Genomic DNA, 22,089 nt, shown 5'->3' with positions numbered 1-22,089 from the left:
TCAGAAAATAAAGAAATAAAGAGTTTTGTTAGATACAAGATGCCTCCATGGGTATAGATGCTTGTGTAGAAGCCTGAAAACCAAATTGAATGTCAGGTCCCATAGAATAGGCAGAGAGAACCTACTCCTGAGAGTTGTTTTCTGACCTCACATGAAAACACACACAAACCATTACTACCTAAAAATAAAGTAGCTAAAAATGAAACAAAACATAAATGAAAGATTGAAAGTGGGTACACTTAAGCTTAATCAAAGTCTGAGATTGAGGTGTGGATGTGAAAATGGCCACTGAATCAGAAGACAAGGGAAGAATAGTGATTATGCTTCACGGAATATCAGGGTATGTTCCATCCTCTGTTAAAAGCTGCATGTAATGACTCCTAACTCAGGACCCAGTTGGGCACATGAAGCAAAGCCTAAAGAGGGGATTAAATTGCACATAAGGAATATCTAGGTCCTCAAACTCATCCTCTGTCTCTCCAAGTGGAAATATTCACAGTTGGAAAAGATAAAACTGGTACAATGAGGACACAGAGGACACAAAGGGGGCTTATTATGTTTTAAAACTCCACATGCTATTTTCCCATGACTTTTTTCTCCCAGTGTAGCAAAGTTTCTACCTCTTTAACAAGTGCAGAAAATTCCTCCCTAGTATCACAAGTTACAAATTTCTGAGATAGCTCAAAATCAGCGAGTCCAGCTCAAATACCCCCCAGTCCAGCTTATTATCACCCAATCCAGATCAATCACTATCCAGTCCAGCTCAATTAATACCCAGTCCAGATTAGTCACCAGCCAGTCCAGCTTAATTACCTGTTGATTCATCCTACTGAAAAAGACAAAAGACTCCCATTAACCAAGTCTATACATGTATATAAAATTTCCACTTAGCTTTCTGTTATTCTCTCTTAAATATGGACAAATAACCCAGTGCCATCTGTGGGGGATACTCTATTTCAGTAAGTAAAAGACAAACATTGAGTTTAAGGAGCCAAAGACAAAGAGACAAATGAAGAAAGTCACAACGAAAAAATACTGAATTCTTGGGAAAATAACAATCTGTCCCTCAGAGGAGATTTTCAAGGTAGAGAGGTGTCCTTAATAATAAAATTTTGAAATATGGTAACACAAGTGACATGTCCATTCGAGAATCTGGACAACAAAGCTAAATTTCCCAGGAAGTACCTGAGAAATGAGAAGACACGAAGTAAGGAAGATATCAAGAATGAATGAAATCTCAGATATCAGTGCTCAAATAGCAGCTACAGAAGAGGAGGAGAAGGAGAAATATATCATCAGGTACAAAAGAGGAAAAAAGTACAAAAACTTTACAAAATCTCCTGATTGAAGTCACCTAATGGAGGTGGCAGAGGACTTAAACCAATGGGCATCAGTATCAAATTGAGGAACTAAAAGTGAAACCAGATACAGGAATTATAATACTAATTCCAAAATGCACAGAATTTGGGGCAATGAATTCAAAGATTTGGGGGAAATTTCTTTCTCTACAGAAAGAAGTGATGGAGAGTAAACAGGGAAGCAGCAAGTAGAACACTCCTCTATTGAGTAGTTAAGAATAAGAAAGAATCAAAACAAGGTAGTTGTGGTGGTTCATCATTGTAGTGCGAACACTTGGAGGGCTGGATAATTACCAAGAGGTTGAGGCCAGCCTAAGCTACATAGTAAATTCCAACCTAGGTTACAAAGCAAGTCTCTGTCACAAAAAGAAAACAAAGCAATGTAGTAGGTAGGCTGCTCATACCAGAAATAATCACCCAAAATCGATATTATTTAAATCACTGCTTGGCCAATCGCTTAATTGTATTGCTAACTAGCTCTTACATCTAGAATTAACACAGTTCCATTATTTTATATTTGACCATGAGATTCATGGACTACAGGCAAGGTTCCAGCTAGCAGGTCATGTCTTTCCCCTCTGGTGACTACATGGTCACCCAACTCTGACTTATTTCTCCCAGAATTCAGGTTATTTTTTCCCTCCTAGCTCTATTCTGGTTAGCCACTGGCTGAAACAGCTTCTTTATTCTATTTTATTAACCAATAAAAGAATCACATATACAGAAGGATTTTCCACACTTTTCCCCCTTTTCTGTTTAAATAAAAAGAAAACTTTTAACTTTAACATAGTAAATTACATATAATAAAACAGGTATCGAATAAGAATTACAGTTACAATATTTATATCTGTTTTATCTTTTATCATAACTAAGGAAAACTATAATTATAACTATTGATTCTTCAACTCCATAAAAGACTCCAGAAGGATATAATATTACCTAAGTTAATAGGAAGTGTTTTGTAAGAAACTTCCAATACTCTAGAATTGACAGAGTCATCTCACTGCCTGGACAGCCACCCAAAGTTCTTCTGGGTCATTGGGGCATCCATCTTCAGCCTACAGGCTGACAGTATCCAGCAGACTTATCCACAAAGCAGGTAATTTCAAAGACAGTTCCACCTATATTGGCAGTTTGTCAGTCACTCTCTTCTGTGTCCTACAGAATGTCTGATAGACTCTTTCATGAAACAAGAACCCTGAAAGACTCTCTCCCCTTCTTTAGGCAACTTCAACAGTCATTTTTATGTGAGTCCTGCATGTCCAATTTATATTGCATGACACCAATCAGTCCAGGAAAGAGCAATTTCTTGCCCAAATAGCTAGCAAACTCCATGAGGAGCCTCTTTGATGTTCATCATCCTCCTGAAGCAGCTTGGTGCTGTCAGGAACAGAAGGGTATCATTGTCATGAAAAGTCTAAGTTCTTAAAACATTTTAAATGCCATATTTTATAGGTCTTTGAAAAGTTTGAAGATTATCTATATAACTAAATATATCTCTACACATCTAGAAAACCTAACTAACATACCTATAAGCTTGGCTATTATAGATGACTATCTATTAATCTATATTAATTAATTATACATTACATTTTGAATTGAGCTGTACAAAACAATACTATAATCAAGAGTAGAAATATACATATGACAAAATTGATTTTAATTTTGTGTCAATAAAGCAAAATCCATACCAATTCAAATCTCCATAGCATATCCTTCTTTAAATGTAAAGAAACATTTATAAACAATCATTTAGGAATTTGAGCTTAGTTCTCTCCTAAATGCTTCCTACTTTTCATTGGGTAAAGTATTGGGAGGGTTCATGGTGAGCTTTCAGAGGGCTTGGTGCATCAAACCACATTAGTATGAAATTAATCCACAGGTTTTCATCTTCTGTGGAAACAAAAGCAGCATATCCTTAGACTCAAATTCTGAAGTCAAGATAGCTTTAAAATATATATGTTGGATTATCTTAGCAGTCCATGCAATGAAATGTCTCTCATATAGCTTTTTAACAGTCAAAAAATCAAAGAAAACATAATAATATACATAATTCAGACTCTGAGTATATTCTATCTTTACTTGGCTTATTTTTCTTACTCTACTACTTTTTCTACAAGTTTATTATTTATGTTATTATCTTTACTCCTTTAATCTATGGCTGACTGCGCTCTTTCATATTACATGTTATTTTTCTTCTCTCTCCCAAGCCTGAACACATTTTTTAAAAACACACTGTGTCTTATTTAGAGACCTTTTATGTCTGAATCTATCTTATTGTTATCTATAATTCTTTTTTTTACAAGGATGGCTTCTTAAAATGCTAAGCACTTCTTAAAAACCTAATCAGTGGCATTGTTTGGGCAAATACAGCCCTGCCTGCTTATTCTGCCCAGTCCAACATGGCAGAAGTCTGTTCAGTACCTCTGAGACTGCCTGGTGGGAGTCACACTCATCACCTCAACTCCAGTAACCAGTTTGCCCATGCTGACTCTCAGTAACTTGTAGTACACTGCCCATAAACCCCATTCAAGTGCTTGGTCCCCTGAAAGAGACAGAGTTAGTGCTGGCAGCACAAATCAGGAAGCTGCCATTTTGAAAACATGCAATTTTTTTCTGCTATCACTAAATTAGTAATACCTCTCTTTTCTTTTATTGACCTTTATTGAGCTCTACATTTTTCTCTGCTACTCTCCCTGCCTCTCCTCTTCAAACTTCTTCCAAGGTCCCCATGTTCCCAATTTACTCAGGAGATCTTATCTTTTTCTACTACCCATGTAGATTAAATCTATGTATGTCTCTCTTAGGGTCCTCATTGTTGTCTAGGTTCTCCGGGATTGTGATTTGTGGGATGGATTTCTTTGCTTTATGTTTAAAAGCAAAAAAAAAAAAAAAAAAAGTCATCAGAGGAAGATCTCTCTTAAAGGAGCTGCAACATGCCATCAGCAACCAGAACCCATCCAAAAAATTGGAGCTAAACTTTGTTTTTAGAGTCTAGAATTCCTTTACACGCCCTCTCAGGTTTTTAGTGGATTTAGCTAGCATACATTGGCATGCCAATCTGTAAAAATAAGGAATGGCGGGTTGCATTCTTACCTGCCGCTCAGCTAGCTTTACCCAAAATAGTTACACGGAAACTGTATTCTTTTAAACACTGCCTGGCCCATTATCTGTAGCTTCTTATTGGCTAACTCTTACATATTGATCTAGCCCATTTTTAATAATCTGTGTAGCACCACAAGGTCATGGCTTACCAGGAGGATTCTAACCTGCAGCTGTCTTGGAGAGGAAAGGTATGGCGACTGCCTCATTGTCTTCTTCCCAGCATTCTGTTCTGTCTACTCCACCCACCTATGTTCTGACCTATCAGGCCAAGCAGTTTCTTTATTAATTAGCCAATGAAAGCAACAGAAATACAGAAGCCTCTCCTACATCACCAATCTGTAGTGGGTAGGCCACTCAGACCTGAAATAATGACAGAATATATATTATTTAAATCATGTCTTGGCCAATCACTTAATTGTATTGCTAGCTAGCTAGCAAGTACATCTAGAATTAACCCATTTCCATTCTTTTATATTTTACTTTGAGGCTTGTGGCAGGAACAAAGAAGCAGCCTCCTCATACAACATATAATAAACAGCATGATTCTCTTAGAAAATATTATTTTATATCATTCAATATTGAAGTATTAAAAGCTAGTAAGACACACAGGCAAACAGATAAAAGAACTGTAATGTATTCCCAGAAAGCATAAAGAGTGTAAGAGATGACTCACCATAATTTAACTTTTACAGTTTTCTTTGCAAGACACTTTGGTAAACAGAAAAATAAAATTCAGGTCTATTTCTTGGAGATGCAATATTACATCACATTGTAGACCCTTTGTAATTGGAATGTATAAATAGTCCTCTGAAGAACTTAACTCAACTTTGACAGATTCAGATGATTTGTTTATGTATCTCAACTTCATGAAAGTGGTGTCTCAAATTCCCATTTCACAATTGGATTGGATGGATCTTTAACAGACCCAAGGTCACAAGATTCATACTTACAGTGTGGATACCACATCTTCTAATTTCCGTATTAGCATTTTGTATTTTGGGGTAGCGTTTCTACCTTCAGAGAGTAAATTCTAAGCCTCATTCACTGCGATTGAAAGTTGAACCTAAAATTACCATCAAGAACTGGGATACTCACCGGCCCATCAGGAAATGAGGTAGCGATATTAAGAAACATCCTAGGCCCATAACCACACATCCGACACCGATCACTACAGGTCTGTGCAGTTTTGTTCCAAAATAACTCACGAATATAATGAAAAAAAGGTTTCCTAGGATAAATAAATGAGAATGCTTGTTTCAGTAAGTATTATCACATCATAGTCAGTAGCCTCCTCTATATTTGCAATCTAGTATTCATTGTTTAACAACCACCTAAAGAACACAGCGATAGGTGCTTAGAAGATTTGTGCATTGTTTTAAATTCATAATCAATCATGACCCTGAGGTAAGGTTCTCCTTCATTTTGGAGAATATTCAGGGGACTATTTAGGATTATCTAGTCCTTCAGAATGGATACAAAAGCAAGTGTTAGCCTGCAGGTCACATTTGGCTACTTCTCTTGTGTCTGCTCTATTCAGAGTCAAATGGAATCATGTTTTTATTTTTAATTTAATATTCAAAAAATCCTTTTATGCTCAACACAGCTAAGTTGAATGTCTGCTTCTACTTTCATATCTATCCTTAGACCCAGTTAAACAGAGAGAAGGTCAGAGTCCTAACTCTCCAACTGGGTCTTAGTTCTAGATTGCTGAAGGCATAAACTGAAACCCAAAATTAATAGTAGAAATTAATTTCTACTATTTAGCTTAGTGGAAAACTTTGGCTTGCTTGGTATTGGCATAAAAACAGAGATGTTAACCAATGGAATCGAATTGAAGACATGGATATTAACCCACAAACCTATGAACACCTGATTTTTGACAAGGGAGCTAAAAGTATACAATGGAAGAAAGAAAGCATCTTCAACAAATGGTGCTGGCATAACTGGATGTCAACCTGTAGAAGAATGAAAATAGATCCATATCTATCACCATGCACAAAACTCAAGTACAAATGGATTAAAGACCTCAATGTAAATCCAGCCACACTGAACCTGATAGAAGAGAAAGAGGAAAGTAGACTGCAACACTTGAGCACAGGAGACCACCTCCTATGTATAACCCCAGTAGCACAGACAACAAGAGCAACAGTGAATAAATGGGTCCTCCTGTAACTAAGAAGTTTCTGTAAAGCAAAGGACACTGTCATTAAGACAAAAAAGCATTATACTGAATGGGAGAAGATCTTCACCAACTCCACATCAGACAAATGTCTGATCTCCAATTTATATAAAGAACTCAAGAAACTGGACATAAAAATTCTAATTAACCCAATTAAAAAATGGGGTTCTGAACTGAAAAGAGAATTCTCAGCAGACAAAGTTCAAATGGCCAAAAGACACTTAAGGTCATGTTCAACCTCCTTAGCCATCAGGGAAATGCAAATCAAAACAACTTTGAGATACCATCTTACACCGGTCAGAATGGCTAAAATCAAAAACACCAATGATAGCCTATGCTGAAGAGGATGTGGAGTAACGGGAACACCCATCCAGTGCTGATGGGAATGCAAACTTGTGCAACCACTTTGTGTGGCGGTTTCTCAGGAAATTGGGAATCAATTTACTTCAGGATCCAGCAATTCCACTCTTGGGAATATACCCAAGAGATGCCCAATCATACTACAAAACTATTTGTTCAACTATGTTCATAGCATCACTATTTGTAATAGCCAGAACCTGGAAACAACCTAGATGTCCCTCAATGGAAGAATGGGTAAAGAAAGTGTGGAATATATACACATTAGAGTACTACTCAGCATTAAAAAAATAATGACATTTTGAATTTTGCATGCAAATGGATGGAAATAGGAAGCACTATCCTGAGTGAGATAACCCAGACCCAAAAAGATGAATATGATATGTACTCATTCATTAGTGGACTCTAGCCATAAACAAAGGACATTAAGCCTAGAGAAGCCAAGTAACAAGGTGAAACCAAAGAAAAACTTATATAGATCCTCTTGGATATTGGAAGCAAACAAGACTGCTGGGCAAAATTTGGGAGCGTGGGAGTGAAGGTAAGGGTGGGGTTGGGCTTGGGGCAAGGGGAGAGGGAGAGAAAGAAAGGAGAAGGGAAAGACTAAAGAGAGCTTGGGGGAGTGGGAGGGTGGAGACAGAGAAAGGAGAGATATAGGAGAAGGGAAGAACTTATCTACATTAAGGCAGTCATTTTAGGATTGGCAAGAGACTTGACTCAAGAGGGGATCCCAGATGTCCACGGGGATGTCCCCAGCTAGCAGCAGGGGACCTTGGGCAGCAGAGTAGAGGATGTCTGAATTGGCCTTGCCCCCCTAACACACTTATGAATATCACGATTATCACTGTAGAATCTTCGTCTGGCGACGGATGGAGATAGAGACAAAGTCCTAAGGTCCAATAGAAAAGGAGAAGGAGAGAGAAGATTATCAAGGAAGTCTGGACCACGAGGGGTTGGTTCACCCACTGAGACAATGTGCCTGTTCTAATGGGAGCTCACCAAATCCAGCTGGACCGGGACTGAATGAGCATGCGACCAAACCGGACTCTGAACGTGGCTGAAATGGGGGACTGATTGAGACGCCATTGATAAAGAACCTTCATCTGGCGATGGATGGAGATAGAGACAGAGACCCACAATGGAACACTGGACTGAGCTCCCGAGACCCAGATGAAGAGCAGAAGGAGGGAAAAAATGAGCAAGGAAGTTAGGACCGCGAGGGGTGCGCCCACCCACAGAGATTGTGGGACTGATCTAATGGGAGCTCTCCAAGGCCAGTTGGAATGGGACTGAACGAGCATGTGATCAAATCGGACTCTGAATGTGGCTGACAATGAGCGCGGATTGAGAAGCCAATGATAATGATACCGGATTTTGATTCTACTGCATGTTCTGACTTGTTGGATGCACATCTTCCTAGACCTGGATGGAGGGGGGACCTTGGTCTTTCCACAGGGCAGGGCACACTGACTTCTCTTAGGACTAAAGAGCGAGGGGGGGAGAGAGTGGGGAGAGTAGGAGGGCAATGGGAGGATGGGAGGAGGTGGAAATTTTTAATAAATAAATAAATAATTTTAAAAAACTTAGTGGGAAACCCTTTTCTGACAGAGATGACTTTACTATAGATGTTAAGAGATAAAAGAACAAGTGGAGGGCCTGGGGACATGCCATCCCTATTCACAGAGGGGCTAAGGTAGGAAGACAGCAAAATCAAAGTTGGCCTGGGCTGCAGAATGAGTTCAAAACCAGCCTAGCCATCTTACTGAGAACTCCCTCAAAATCAAAAGTGAATAAATGGTCTGGTGATAGAGTGGTAGAATGCTTGCTAATGTGTGAAACTCTAGGTTCATTCATCAGTATTATTAGCAGAAAAAAAGAAATTGAAAAGAAACAAATATATAAGTAAGCTCTCTACAAACAACATATTTTCAGTTTGCTGAAGAATATTTACCACATTCATATAATGCATAAAGAAAAAAATAGAAAACTCAAATACATTTTTAATGACTTTGCAAATCTCTAAGGTCTCTCAAATACTTGAAAGATATGTGAAGACTTTGTTTTTCTCCCAATTCTATTTCTCTCTACTCTGCTAAGAAGAAGTTATTTTGCATTATTTTGAATGGTATGTGCCCCCCTCTATATCCTTATTACCCCATCTCTTCCACAGATCGTATCATTGAGGTCATGACTCAGAAGGTAATACACCAGGACACCAATTGTTTGAACTCTATGGTCTCCTTTCTAGTCTCTGACTGCAGCTGCCCTGAATGAACTGAATCTTGTCTGAAATTTCTATTGTTTGAAAGGAAAATATTCCTTCCTCACATTATACTTAGATTGCCTTTTACATTGCCTTAGTGTCCCTCAGATAATTGGAGGCAAGGTGTGGGGAAATGTAAGGTGTCATTCAGGCTAGGGGAAGGTTGTTAACAATACTAACTGGGGAAATGCCCACCAAATGCTGCATTCACTGTCCAATGTGAATTCCTTCCCCTCACAATGATTCTAATTTAAGACTCTCCTTAAGTCATCTTTCACAGCCAGTGGTAATGTTATCATTTTTAATTTAAACCAGACTTTTTAACCTTTAGTTTAAAAAATCACAGACAATAGATCCATGAACTTGGATGAGAATTATTTTCAATAATCATTAACTTGGAATCAACATTTCTGTTCACGGTAATGTACAAAGCAATAGTGACATGAAGAGCCATCTTTCTGTCACCAACAGAAGTATAAACATTGGTTTATGACATCATGATTGTTGTAAATACTACAAAAGGCCACGCAGCCTATAACTACTTGAAAATCAGATGTAGACAATCTTTGCCTTGTTAAAAAGCATGAATGTTTCTCCTGACAGGATGTTTAAATGTTCTGATAATTATACTTCAGTGTAACTGCATTCCTTTTGACCTATATAGTTTGATTTTGTATAACTACAGTATTATCCAGAAATAAGATGGCATTGGTTTTCAATATTAGTCCTTGACATAGAAAGATCAATACTCTCTTCCAACCCCATAGTGGCTCTCTGACACCAGAGGGGTAAAAGGCACACTCCAGAGCAAGCTGCAGTCTCTACCCATTTTTCATTCCTGCACACTTCTCCACCTTCCCATAATACTGGGCTGACTTGATCCCCACTCAAACTATTTGATGGTTCACCCCTGTACACATCTCCTCTTCACATTTACCTGCCAATTTCTCCACCCAGATCACCTTTACCCCTTCAGGATACCGTCTTCCCTAGCACAGCGTGTTCTGTTTGAACTTGGATAGCCAATGGATGGCATTTGCTGCCCCTACTAGTACAAGGGAACATTACTCAATCTCAGTAAGGCATTCATTCTGACTGCACTGTGAGGACATAGGGCACAGGTGGCAGAGGAAGTACTAAGAAGTTTGATCCTGGGAGACAAAATTAAGCAACCTCAGTGTGTGTTAGCTACTTCACAGTCAAGATTTTATTTGCTGATTTGATTAAATACCTTAAAGACAATTTCACCTTGAATAAGGTAACGACTAGGACTAAATGTCTTCCAGGTCACTTTGTTTACAGAGGGCATCTTTCCTTCCTTGACCTCTGTATTCTCATATCCCAGTTCATCACCTAAAATCTGGGGTTAACGTTCATTCACTCTTCTTAGGAATTGTGTCTTAGGAATTACTCAAACACAGGAAACATAGAAAACATTCTCATCTTTTTGGTGACTAGAAGTGGAGAGCTGTCAAACTCACAGGCACAGTAGGGTAAGAGAAGCATTTACTTTCCTTCAGAACATGAGTTCCTCCAGGCTCCCACAAACACCTTGTAAAATGTCATGGAAAAAGCTTTAGTGTCTCTTTGAGTTATCAAGTGATGGATATTAATACTCTAAATATACTGTCACTTGTCAGAAAAAAGACCAGATCAGAGTATGTGGTGATAATTAGGTATTATAATGGAGTTATTTAAATAAATAATTTCTTTACACTCAAACCAGGCTATTCAATCACACCAGAAAGCATGTAAATCACAAATTATAAAGTCTAATGCAGGAAATAAGGAAAGAATGTCAATATATAACAATAAGTAAATGTGAAAATAACTCACCAATTTCAAAGCTCCCATTGATAAATCCAACTATAGATGTGGGGATATTGAATTGTCTCTCTATTTGTGTGAGCATGGAATTCATATAAATTCCTGATAGTGATTTGGCTACATATGCCCCTGTTAATGCCAAAAGAAACATCTAGGAAGAAAAATATTTAAGAAATCATGAGAAATTAATTTTACAAATATATATATATATATATATATATATATATATATATATATAAAACCTACTGGCAAAACAGCCTCTACCATGAGGTGGAGGATTGTATCCAACTTAAACAGCTCTAGAACATCAAAAAAACTTTAAAGTGTCATCTCTATTCTTTCCTAACTCTGGAAATGCAGGGTTAGAATATTTGGATTGAAGTTGTGAGTTTTGTAGATGGATATGGCTTTTCTCTTGCTATTGTACCACATTAACACAGAAAGACACAAAGTTATTCTATGTAAGACACAGTTATTGTTGGATCTTCAGCATTATACTGTTCTCTGCAGGACAAGAGCTGTCCACTTTAAGGAAGAGTAGGAATAGTACACAGAATTACACCACAGCATTGTTTCTACAGGAAGCCTGTTTTCAGGAGTGACAGGTCTCTGGATGTTCATGGCAGGTCAATACTTTGTCCTCTTTTTCTGCATTTTTGAGAACAACAAGCTACAGTCTCACTTTTGGAGGCAATGGCCCAGCAAAGTGATCTCTATTATGCTTATTTTTCTGCCTGTGGCAGTATACCCTATAGACTTTTAATTTAGTAGTCCAAGTGGTGTTCATGACATATCAAACCAGGGCAAAACACTTTTGGGGTCCTTCAAGTGCAGGATAAAATGGGGCCAGGTCCTGATAAGTCTCCATAGTACCTGCCTGTGACTAAAAACTCACATCGAGTGATATAGTGAATGAGCTTCTTGTTTCCCTTAACTTATCTTCTAGAAGTTGGTTGATGGCAAATGTCACCATCCCAGCTTCTGAAATCTCTGTACTCTCTCACCTGAAATAATGGGCAAATCATCTTGTGTTAGATTAATATTTACTGCTTATAAAATTTGTCATGAATACCAACTAATCTGCCTTAACCTGAGCAGAAACAAACACAAAAGTAAGTAAAATGGCAAATGCGAATACCAAGTTCAGTATAGCTTAAAAATATTTTATGGCTATAAGATAGTGTAATTCCAGCTCTAGAAGTTTATCTTCTAACTTTAAATAACATTGGCTTGTGGAGATCGTTCATTTGATTTAACTTTTGAAGAAAAAAGCTAAGCAGGTGACGAAAAATGGATCTTTCTTTAAAGTATTTGGTTGTGGGCAGAAAGAAAAAAGGAAAACAGGGTCCATGCTGGCTTAGATCTACTGCTACACAACATCTGTATTTATAAAGTCAATCCTTCTGAGCACTCTAGAGTCTGAAGCAAATGCTTTCAAAGCAGTCCTTTCATTCCTCCTAAGGGAGTTCTCTTCTGCTTTTTTCTTTCATTCTTTTACCTTGTATAAGTGTGTGCATGTTCGTGTGGAATGAGTTCATGTATGTATATGCACATGGGGAAATGGGACAAACACAGGTGTAATTCTTCAATCTTTGTGCATGTTTTTAAAAACAGGGACTTTCACCTGCCTGGAATTCACCCAGGCAGCAAAGCTGGGTGTCAGTGAGCACCAAGTATCTGCTGACTCTCTTGCCCCCCACGCTGGGATTGCAGTCAATGCCCCACCGTGCCTCGTTTCTACGTAGGCTTGGGGGCTGAACAAGCATCGTCATCCTGCTTCCAAGGCAAGTACATTACAGATCAAGATTTCTCCCCACACACTTGAGAAATTTTCCTTTAATTTCTTTAATAAATTTTATTGGTTAATTCCCATCTGTGTAGCCACTGGATTAGGACTCGCTATTGATGACTAGTGACGTCATCAGTGGATGCATGACTGGGGGTCATTAAGGCCATCATTTCCCCTGCCTTAGGACACTTTTCTAATTATTATAATCTAAACTTAAGAAGCAGGGGCTTCAGTCTGGCACTGTAGACCATGTGACTACCCTAACATTCTAAACAGTTCTAAAGTCAGAGAAGTCTAACCCTTTTTAAGCAATCACTTCTGAATATCATCAGGTATCATAAATATTATTTCTCAAAGTTTACCTTTGGGTACTGTCTTAGGGCTTCTATTGCTGTGAAGGGACACCATAACCACCGCGACTCTTATAAAGGAAAACATTTATTTGGGGCTGACTTATAGTTTCTGAGGTTTAATCCATGATTGCCATGGTGGGAACATGGGGTACAAGGAAGATAGGGTTTTAGAGAGGGATCAAAGACTTCTACGTTCAGATTGCAGGCAACAGAAGGAGAGTGACATTGGGCCCAGCTGGAGCTTCTGGAACTTCATAGCCACTCTCATTGATGGACTTCCTCCAACAAGACCACGGCTACCAATAGTGCCACTACTTGGTGGCCAGAAAGGCAAATCTATGAGCTTATGATGCCATTCCTAATCAACCCACCACAGTTACTTGGGAGTTTAACAACAGTAGATACTGGTATACAGTTTACGGGAAAATGTTAAAGCCATGACTGCAGTATTGCTAAATCTTGAAGAAAATATTTTTCTGACTAGGTCATGAAGTCATCTTTGCATATTAATCAACACAGAACTTCTGTTGGAGAACTGTTTTCTGTGACCCCTGACCTCCTGTTGGGAACCCCTGAAGGCTGAGTACTGGATTGGCCTCTGATCTCAGATTAAATTCCACCACACTATAATATACACCTAACATATTTTAAATCCTGTCCTCCTTTAAGACTCTCTAAATCAATGTTTCTCAATCTTCCTAATGGTACACACTTTAATACAACTCCTGATAATCTGTTGACTCCAAACATAAAATTATTTCATGTGCTACTTCCTAACTGTAATTTTCCTACTGTTATGAATATTAATGTAAATATCTATGTTTTACAATGGTCTTAGGTGTCCCCTATGAGTAATTCTTCAATCCCCAAAGGGGTCATGACCTACAGGTTGAGAACCTCTTCTCTAAATTTATTTAGTATCATAAATCTTTCTGAATGAATAATTCTAGCTAGACATTCACAATTATAAAACCAATTTCTTTAAGGAAATAAATTAACAATACATTAGGTAAAAAGGGTTTTATGTTGGAAAACTTCAAATAAGCTGAGCAATGTTACAAGTATTTTCAATGCTTGCTTTAAAAGATTGTTACGCATATATACATGCACATATATCTAAACAATCCATACCTTCATTTTTGAAAAGCATGTCACCCCATGGGTTGCAACCCTTTTCCCAGGTTCTCCCATGTTCTTCTGATGGTTTCCAGATGTTTTTCTTTAAATGTCTTACTTCTGCCTTTCCAAAAATATCAAACAGTGATTAATTAAACTATTGACTGAACTGTAACAAGTCATACATTAAAAAAAGAAAATAAACTTTACTAGAGGTCTTAATCATCATTTCTATTGCTGTGATAAAATACCAGAACCAAAATCAACTTAGAGTGGGAAAGGGAAAACCAAAATCATCTTAGAGGGCAAAAGTGTTATTTGAGCTCACAATTTTATATCACAGCTTGTCACAGATGGAAGTCAGGGCAGAAATTTATGGCCGCAACCTGGATATGGAAGCAGATGCAGAAGCTAAGGAGGAATACTGTTTCCTGCTTTTGCTCTCATGGCTTGCACTACCTGCTTTCTTATAGAACCCTGGACTGCCTGGCCAGGGAATGGCCCATCCATAGTAAGCTGGGCCCTCTCACATCAATATTCAATGAAGAAAATCCACCAAAGGATAGACTATAACCTTGTGACATTTTCTCAGTTTAGGTTCTGTCTCCCCCAACTGACCCTAGGCTGTGTCAAGTTGATATAAACTGTTGGGCACAGCAGTAGAGGTGATTCAGTGGGTAACGTGTTTGATTCCTAACTTGAGGATATCAGTCTGAATTCTGAGCAACCAACTGAAAACCTGGACTTCTCTGCACCAGCCTGTAACCCCAACACTGGGAGGATCCAGAGAGCAGGATCACTACAGCATGGCATCCTGTCACTCTAACCAAATGAACAACTGACAAATACAGTGAAGAGACTCCATTATAAAACCTAAGGTGAAACATTCTAGAGGAAGGCATTCAGTACTGACTTGTGACCTCCATAATATGTTTACTTGTATGTGTACACCTGCCCCTACACACGTAATTGTGTATATACATAAAGGTACATATTCACTGCTCAGTCTCTCTCTCTCTCCTCCCCCCCCTCACACACACACATACACACCTACACATACATACACACACATACACATGCATCACTTGAAAAGGAACAACTTAACCAGTACCTTGAATATGATAAAATTATCTAGGAAGTTTTTATTCTAACTAATTTTGAAAAAAAAAGCCATAGGAGAAGATTTGGTTTGTTTGATTTCTTCTGAAAAAGTCAAAAAGTCAAATAACTATGCTTAGTCTTTGGTGATATTAAAGCAGGCCTCAGAATTTGTTAGGCTCTAACCTGAAGCTAAGGACAATGTGGTTAAGACAAAACTTTTCACTTTCTTACCTAAGCAAATAAAACCTGAATGAAGCCCTTTGAAGTCACTTGGAGGCTGCTGCCTTTAAGAACATGAAGATATCTGCTGTTTTTGTTCTAAATGTTTGTCTCACTGAGCCAACTAAAGCGGTTTTTTTTCAGACTTCCTTCTTGAGGTCTTTGCGTTCTAAGATTTCCCTGGTGTCTCAAGAAGAGAAACACATTCTGGGGCACTGTAGATTCACAGAGACCTGGGGAGACAGAGAATTTTAATCAAGAAAACAACCCAAAGAAAAACAACAAATAAATCTACAATCTGGGAATAAGTTGAATACTTCCAGATTTAAAAAATGTAGGAATAGGAAAAGACCAGACACCTAAAAAGACATCTATAGATGGTTATTTAAGACATACATGCTACGGATGGAAAAACATGTAAGTCCCTGTGTAGGTGATATGCAGGTGCAAGTATTAATATGCAATGCATAAAGGTGACTTGAGCTCGATTCAACTGTATCAGCCTCATCAAATTATTTACTGTCTTGAAATTAGAATATTTTCATCACCAAATAGGTATTTTAATTTTATATTTATTACAGAAAATCTATTTCAACTTAGCAGTATTAATCCTTAGCAGCATCTGCAGCAAGAATTTTTTTTAGCTTTACTTTAGTTTTATTGCAAACGAAATAAATTTTTTCACTTCTGATACAAAATATATTTCTTCCCTCCTAACTTGACAACCATTAATGAAGTTTGTTGTGACAAAACATGTTTATTTAGCTTACATTGTCACCATTTTTCAGAAAATACCAAACTATAGAAAATACATTTATTCAAAATATTCCAATCCGACTAAGATGCAAATGCCACAAATTCTCCCCCTTTTTTTACACTTCTTTTCACATTTTCTCCTTATTTTTCACTTCAAAAGGGAAATTATTATGCTAGATTTTAAAATTTCTAAATGTATTATTGAAATTCCAGTGAAAATGTGCCTATCGACAGTGACATTTTTATGCTGTAGGTTTTAAAGCAAAGCTCAAAATAAACACACTCTCTTGAGTCATTGGGGTTGACAGGAGACACAGAGGAAACAAGACATGCTAGAGGACACGTAAATCCACAAGCAACGTGGCAATGCATAGACTAATAAAAATGGGTTAATTTAAATGTCAGAGTTAGCTAGTAACACTCCTGAGCTAAGGGCTGAGCATTTATGATTAAATAAGCCTCTGTGTGTTAATTTGGAAGTAACTGCTGGGACAGAAAAACTCCACCTGCACCCACTGACCAAAAGAAATGTCTACATTTGTGCAAGAAGACATGCATGGCTATATTTCAAATACCATGTTTAGAAGTTGATAAAACATGGCAAAACCAAAACTGTACAATGCTGGAGGAGTTGTTGAGTCCTGGATACAGTAGTGCAATGGAATAGTCATAATCAATGATGACTGTGGCTTCCATTCCAATGCTGCAGCAAGAATTTGTGAAAATCCTCTAAGTAACATTCATTTGACTTGTAATTCAGAATGGTTTTAACTTTATAAAATATTTAAACCATTTACCAAAGTTTTAAATCCCAGACACAACTGAGTATGAGTATGACTGTAATTTTCTCAACTGCCTTACAATTGCAATGAATACTATTTGAACATCAACTATATTTATGAAGCATCAAGAGTGAAGAAAGAACAAGACAAGCTTGTTGTTCTGTAAAGAAGCAAAGTTGTTAGAGACACCACAGATACCAGAGAAAGTTACTTGTTTCAAATCCCTAGGAACCTAGGCTTCTAGGAAAGATAATTTCTTTAAAAGAAATAAAGGCATGCTGAGAGAGAATGGGGACATGTAGGCTAAGGTACAACTTACTTATTGCGGAAATAAGGAAGAAAATTCATAGCATATGGATGAAAATTTTAATGACTCTCTAGGTAGTTTTGAATAGATATAAGAATGAAATTACAGACTCAAGGATCCCACATAAAACTTCAAGTCCACTTAACTTCATGAAAGGACCTGATAATGGTTGTGGAAATAATAAAGAAAGGGGGCAGTTTCCAGTAGAGGGGAGGCTCATGTTTTAAATTGCCACCAATTTAGATGAAATTTCAACCTTTGAACTCTTTTCACCTGCCTCTTTTTGTCTCATCTTATTGCAATCTCGCATCAGCCTTTTCTTGCTTTGCTTTCTTCTTGTGCATTCCCGAGTGCGGGGTGGTTTGCCTATCCATCATTAAGAAAATTTACTTCTCTCCCATGTGAAAGCCAAGCACTTGAAAACAGATTCAATGTTAGTAAACTAATCCCATTTTTCTCTAAAGTGCCAAAATTTTCTATATCCTTTCAGATGCATTTTAAACATGTCCATAAAGGAAAAAAGACAAAGCAACATGTTTCTTTGATTCAACAAAACTTGTAAGACCCAATACTGAAGCATGTCACAATTCCCTCTTGAGCACTTTGAACTTAAATGAGAAATCTACACAAGTGGCAGCTGCATGAACAGTGTCCATTTGTTAGCACAACATTGTTTAAACGATAACTTCTGTTTCCAGGATCACAGTATCAAAATAAATCCATTATCAGCCATCAAAGCTAAAGAAAACAGGATGTTACACTTTTATTAAGCTGACATCACTGTCTTGAATCCTTTCTTCACACCAAAATGAGTCATGGGAAATGTCAGTCTGATTCTCAAGCAAAAGAATTCATAACTCTGAATTGCTTGAGTTTTTGTAAAAATGTATGACAGGGTGTCTGCTCTCTCAAGCATTTTAAGAATACAGAGCATAATTTCTAAGTAGGTGGGTGAGCATACTACAAAGCAGATCTCTAGAATAGTTACTACCTTGCTGTACTGACACTCTATACACACAGAGCAGCTACATTACTCTGGGGGAACTTTTGGCTGATGGTCCTTAATGACATCTCAATCACAGGGGAATATAACTCTGTACAGGTAAATAAGCACACTCAATCAGACTCAGTATCCACACAATTTGAAATTATCAGGAAATCCATGCTGTTCATACCACCTCACTCTCTACTGTTGAATTAATGAAACAAAGATTCTGCTTTACCATGGCCAAGCAAATAATACATACATGAAGAAGTCTTAGGAGACGATCCTCTCCCTGGTGCTGGGAAAAAGAGCTACAGTAAACAAAGTCTAATGAAAGGTACCTTTCCCCGGGATTCTCAATCCTAGGGACAGCCTATTGGGTGCTGTCCAGTTGAACTGTGTTCAACCAATACCAAGCCAAGAAAGAACATGGAAAATCAATTGTAAATAGAAGTTTCTGTCCCGTCTCATTCTACAGTCATTCAGTCTCAAATTAACACACAGAAGCCAATATCAATTATAAGATAATTGGAACATTAGCTCAAGTTTATTAACTAACTCTTACAACTTAAATTAACCCATAATTCTTGCCTATGTTTAGCCACATGGTTCAGTACCTTTTCTCAGTGAGGCAATCTCATCTTACTTCCTCTATGTCTGGCTGGTGACTGCATCTCTGTGTTTCCTCTTCCCAGAATTCTCTTAATCTGGTTGCCACATTTATACTTCCTGTCTGGCTATTGATCAATCAGCATTTTATTAACCAATATTAGTGAAAAATCTTTATAGTGTACAAAAGCATTATCCCCACAGCCAATAGCATTTTCTCTTTTTTATTTTCTAAAAAAGAACTTGTATCTAATTTCCTTTGCCTAGCAATTTTTCTGACGATTATCCAGAACAACTTGTAACTAACAACCTAGACGAAAACAAACATCCATAATCCATCTTTGAGGAATGTAGGCATAGTTTTCTAGGCTACTTGCTTCTGATTGGTGGCACTGATAATCTTATGGGGGCCCCCAAAAAATTAGGATTATGGTCAAGTACTGACTGGAGTATTCTGTGAGGCTGGATCTTCTTAGCCAATAGTCTTGAGGCTGTACTATGTAGAACTCAGAGGAAACTGCAACAGAGGTGCTCTGAAATATTGCATCATCTGGGTCATTCACTCCCATTAGAGATTTTTCAGGGGATATTTCTTGATCAAACCTTTTTTAAAAAACCCAGAATGAATCCTCAGCCTCTCATTTTCTGTGGAAACAAAAGCAAAACCTCATCGCCAAACTTACACACCTTTTGACTTAAATTTTGAATTCAAGGTATTTTGAAAATATATAGGCTGGGTTAATACAGAAATATCTATAATCAAATGTCTTTTAGCAGCTGTTACTTCTTTCTCTGTAGTCAAACAATTCAGAGACAGCACAATAACATACAGTATCCAGACTCTCTGTGTAGTTTTCATCTTTACATAGCTTTTTTCTTACTCTATTTTTTATTTTTACTTTTAAATTTTTTTGAGACAAGGTTTCTATAATAGGAGGAAGTTTGTTCATTCCAAGCTGATCAGCCCCAAAATAACCACATAGAAACTGTATTAATTAAATCAATGCTTGGCCCATTAGCTCTAGCTTCTTATTGGCTAACTCATATCTTAATTTAATCCATTTCACTAAACAGTGGTTTACCAGATAAATTTCCAAAGTCTGTGTCTGGTAGGGCTACATGACTTCTCTCTACTCTGCCTTCCTTCTCCCAGCTTTCAGTTTAGTTTTCCCTGTTTAGGTCTATTCTTTTGCCCTATCACAGACTGTAACATGACGGGGCCAGCTTGTTGGGTTTCTGTCCCGCCCAGTACCCCAACAAGCCAGCAAGTCCCAAGGAAAATCACACAGAGTCTACATTAGGTTATAAACTGATTGGCCCACTAGGTCAGGCTACTTATTAGTTCTTACAACTTTTGTTACCCCATTATCCTTATCTACTTTAGCACATGGCTCCGTACCTTTCTCAGCTGGGTAAGTTACATGCTGCCTCTTCAGTGATCTGTGCAGGAGTCGTGAGAGAGCTTCCTGTGTCCCAGAAAACTCCCAGTCTCTTTGCTCCACCCCTACTTCCTGTCTGGCTTTCCCGCCTATACTGCCTGCCTGGCCAATCAGTGTTTTATTAAAATATGATTGACAGAATACAGACAATTCTCCCACACCATTTCCCTCTTTTTTTTTAAACAAAAGAAAATACCCATAGTCCATTTGTTGGGAATGTGGGCGTAGTATTTCAGGCTACTTCCTGCTGGTTGGGGGCGCTGATGATCTTATGGGGACCTAAAGAAAATTTAGAGTTATAATCAAGTCCTGACTGGAGTATCCTGTGAGTCTTGATCATCTCAGGCAGCAGTCTTGAATCTGTTCTGGATGTAGAATTCAGACATCCAGGCCATCTGTTCCTACCAAAAATTTCTCAGGAGGTCTCCCTTGATCAAAGATGATTTTTCTTAACTCTGAATAAATCCAGAGCCTCTCATTTTCTGTGGAAACAAAAACAAAATCTCTTCTCCAAAGTAACATACCTTTTGACTTCAATTTTGAAGCCAAGGTATTTTCAAAATACCTATCTTGGGTTAGTTCAGCAGCATTTATAAACAAAAGTCTTTTAGCAGCTGTTGTTCCTTCCTCAGCATTCAAACAATTCAAAGAGAGCATAATAGCACACAGTATCAAGATTATCTGTGTATTTTCCATCTTTATGCAGCTTTATTTTTAACCTCTATTTCTTTTATTTTTACTTTTACTTTTTGACACAGGTTCTCTGTATATCTTTGTCCTGGAATAACACTGTAGACCAGGCTGTCCTTGAACTCACAGAGATCCTTCTGTCTCTGCCTCCCCAGTACTGGGCTCAAAGGTGTTTGCTACCACACCTTGTACTCACAGAGATCCATGCCTCTCTGCTTCCCCAGTGCTAGGATTAAAGGTGTATGCTACCACACCTTGAACTCAGAGATCTGTCTGTCTCTGCCTCCCAGGCATTGGGATTAAAGGTGTGTGCTACCACACCTTGAAATCACAGAGGTCAACTACCTCTGTCCCTTGTAGTCTCAGAGGTCAAAGTACCTCTGCCTCCCAGGCATTGGGATTAAAGGTGTGTTCTACCACACCCATCTAATCTCTTTCTTTTTACTTTAAGAACTTTAACTTTTATCCTGCATATATTTTTAACATACTGTAAATCATTTAGAGGTTTTCTTCCTCTTTGAATCTCTCTTTACTGTATATCTCTCTTTTTCTGACCACTTGAGTCTTTAAGAAGAGGATGAAAGCTGTGGCTTTGATGGCTAGATCCTCATGGCTGAGGTACCAGCCAGAGCTGTGTTCACTGCCACAACTCTATGGCATTTCAAGGTCCTTGCCAGCAAGCTGCAGCATTCTGCTCACAGACCACACTCAGTCGGACTGCCTGCCTGAAAGAGTCAGAGTTTGCCCTGGCAGGACAGCCCAGAAAGCTGGCATTTTAAAACAGCGCAGCTTTTATCCTGCTACGGCTGAAAGCTGAAAAGCATGCGGTCAGCTTTTCGCCAACACCGTTTAAG

General features: G+C 38.1%; 1 protein-coding gene across 5 annotated transcripts in view; it reads right to left on the bottom strand.

The window, feature by feature from the left end:
• Positions 1–19,237, bottom strand: part of LOC125399183 (solute carrier organic anion transporter family member 1A4-like) — a 55,071-nt gene extending 35,834 nt beyond the window's left edge. Inside the window, exons 1-5 of one of the 5 annotated variants that reach the window (XM_087903995.1) lie at positions 19,115–19,237; positions 15,680–15,900; positions 14,363–14,471; positions 11,099–11,240; positions 5,559–5,691 (exon numbers count right to left, since the gene is read on the bottom strand). In XM_087903995.1, coding sequence (XP_087760121.1) covers positions 5,559–5,691; positions 11,099–11,240; positions 14,363–14,422 — 335 coding nt within the window. In that variant the 5' untranslated portion in view covers positions 14,423–14,471; positions 15,680–15,900; positions 19,115–19,237. Of the gene's footprint in view, positions 1–5,558; positions 5,692–11,098; positions 11,241–14,362; positions 14,472–15,679; positions 15,901–18,759; positions 18,889–19,114 lie in introns of those variants that run through there. The other 4 variants (XM_087903993.1, XM_087903994.1, XM_087903996.1 and 1 more) reach the window with 4 other exon arrangements.
• Between the last annotated feature and the right edge of the window lie 2,852 nt (positions 19,238–22,089).

The sequence above is a fragment of the Myodes glareolus genome, chromosome 3 (assembly GCF_982192425.1).
Source record: "Myodes glareolus chromosome 3, mMyoGla1.1, whole genome shotgun sequence".
NCBI classification, from domain to species: Eukaryota; Metazoa; Chordata; class Mammalia; order Rodentia; family Cricetidae; genus Myodes; species Myodes glareolus.
The sequence above is the reverse complement of the archived record's forward strand: the minus strand, read 5'-3'. Positions and strand labels throughout refer to the sequence as shown.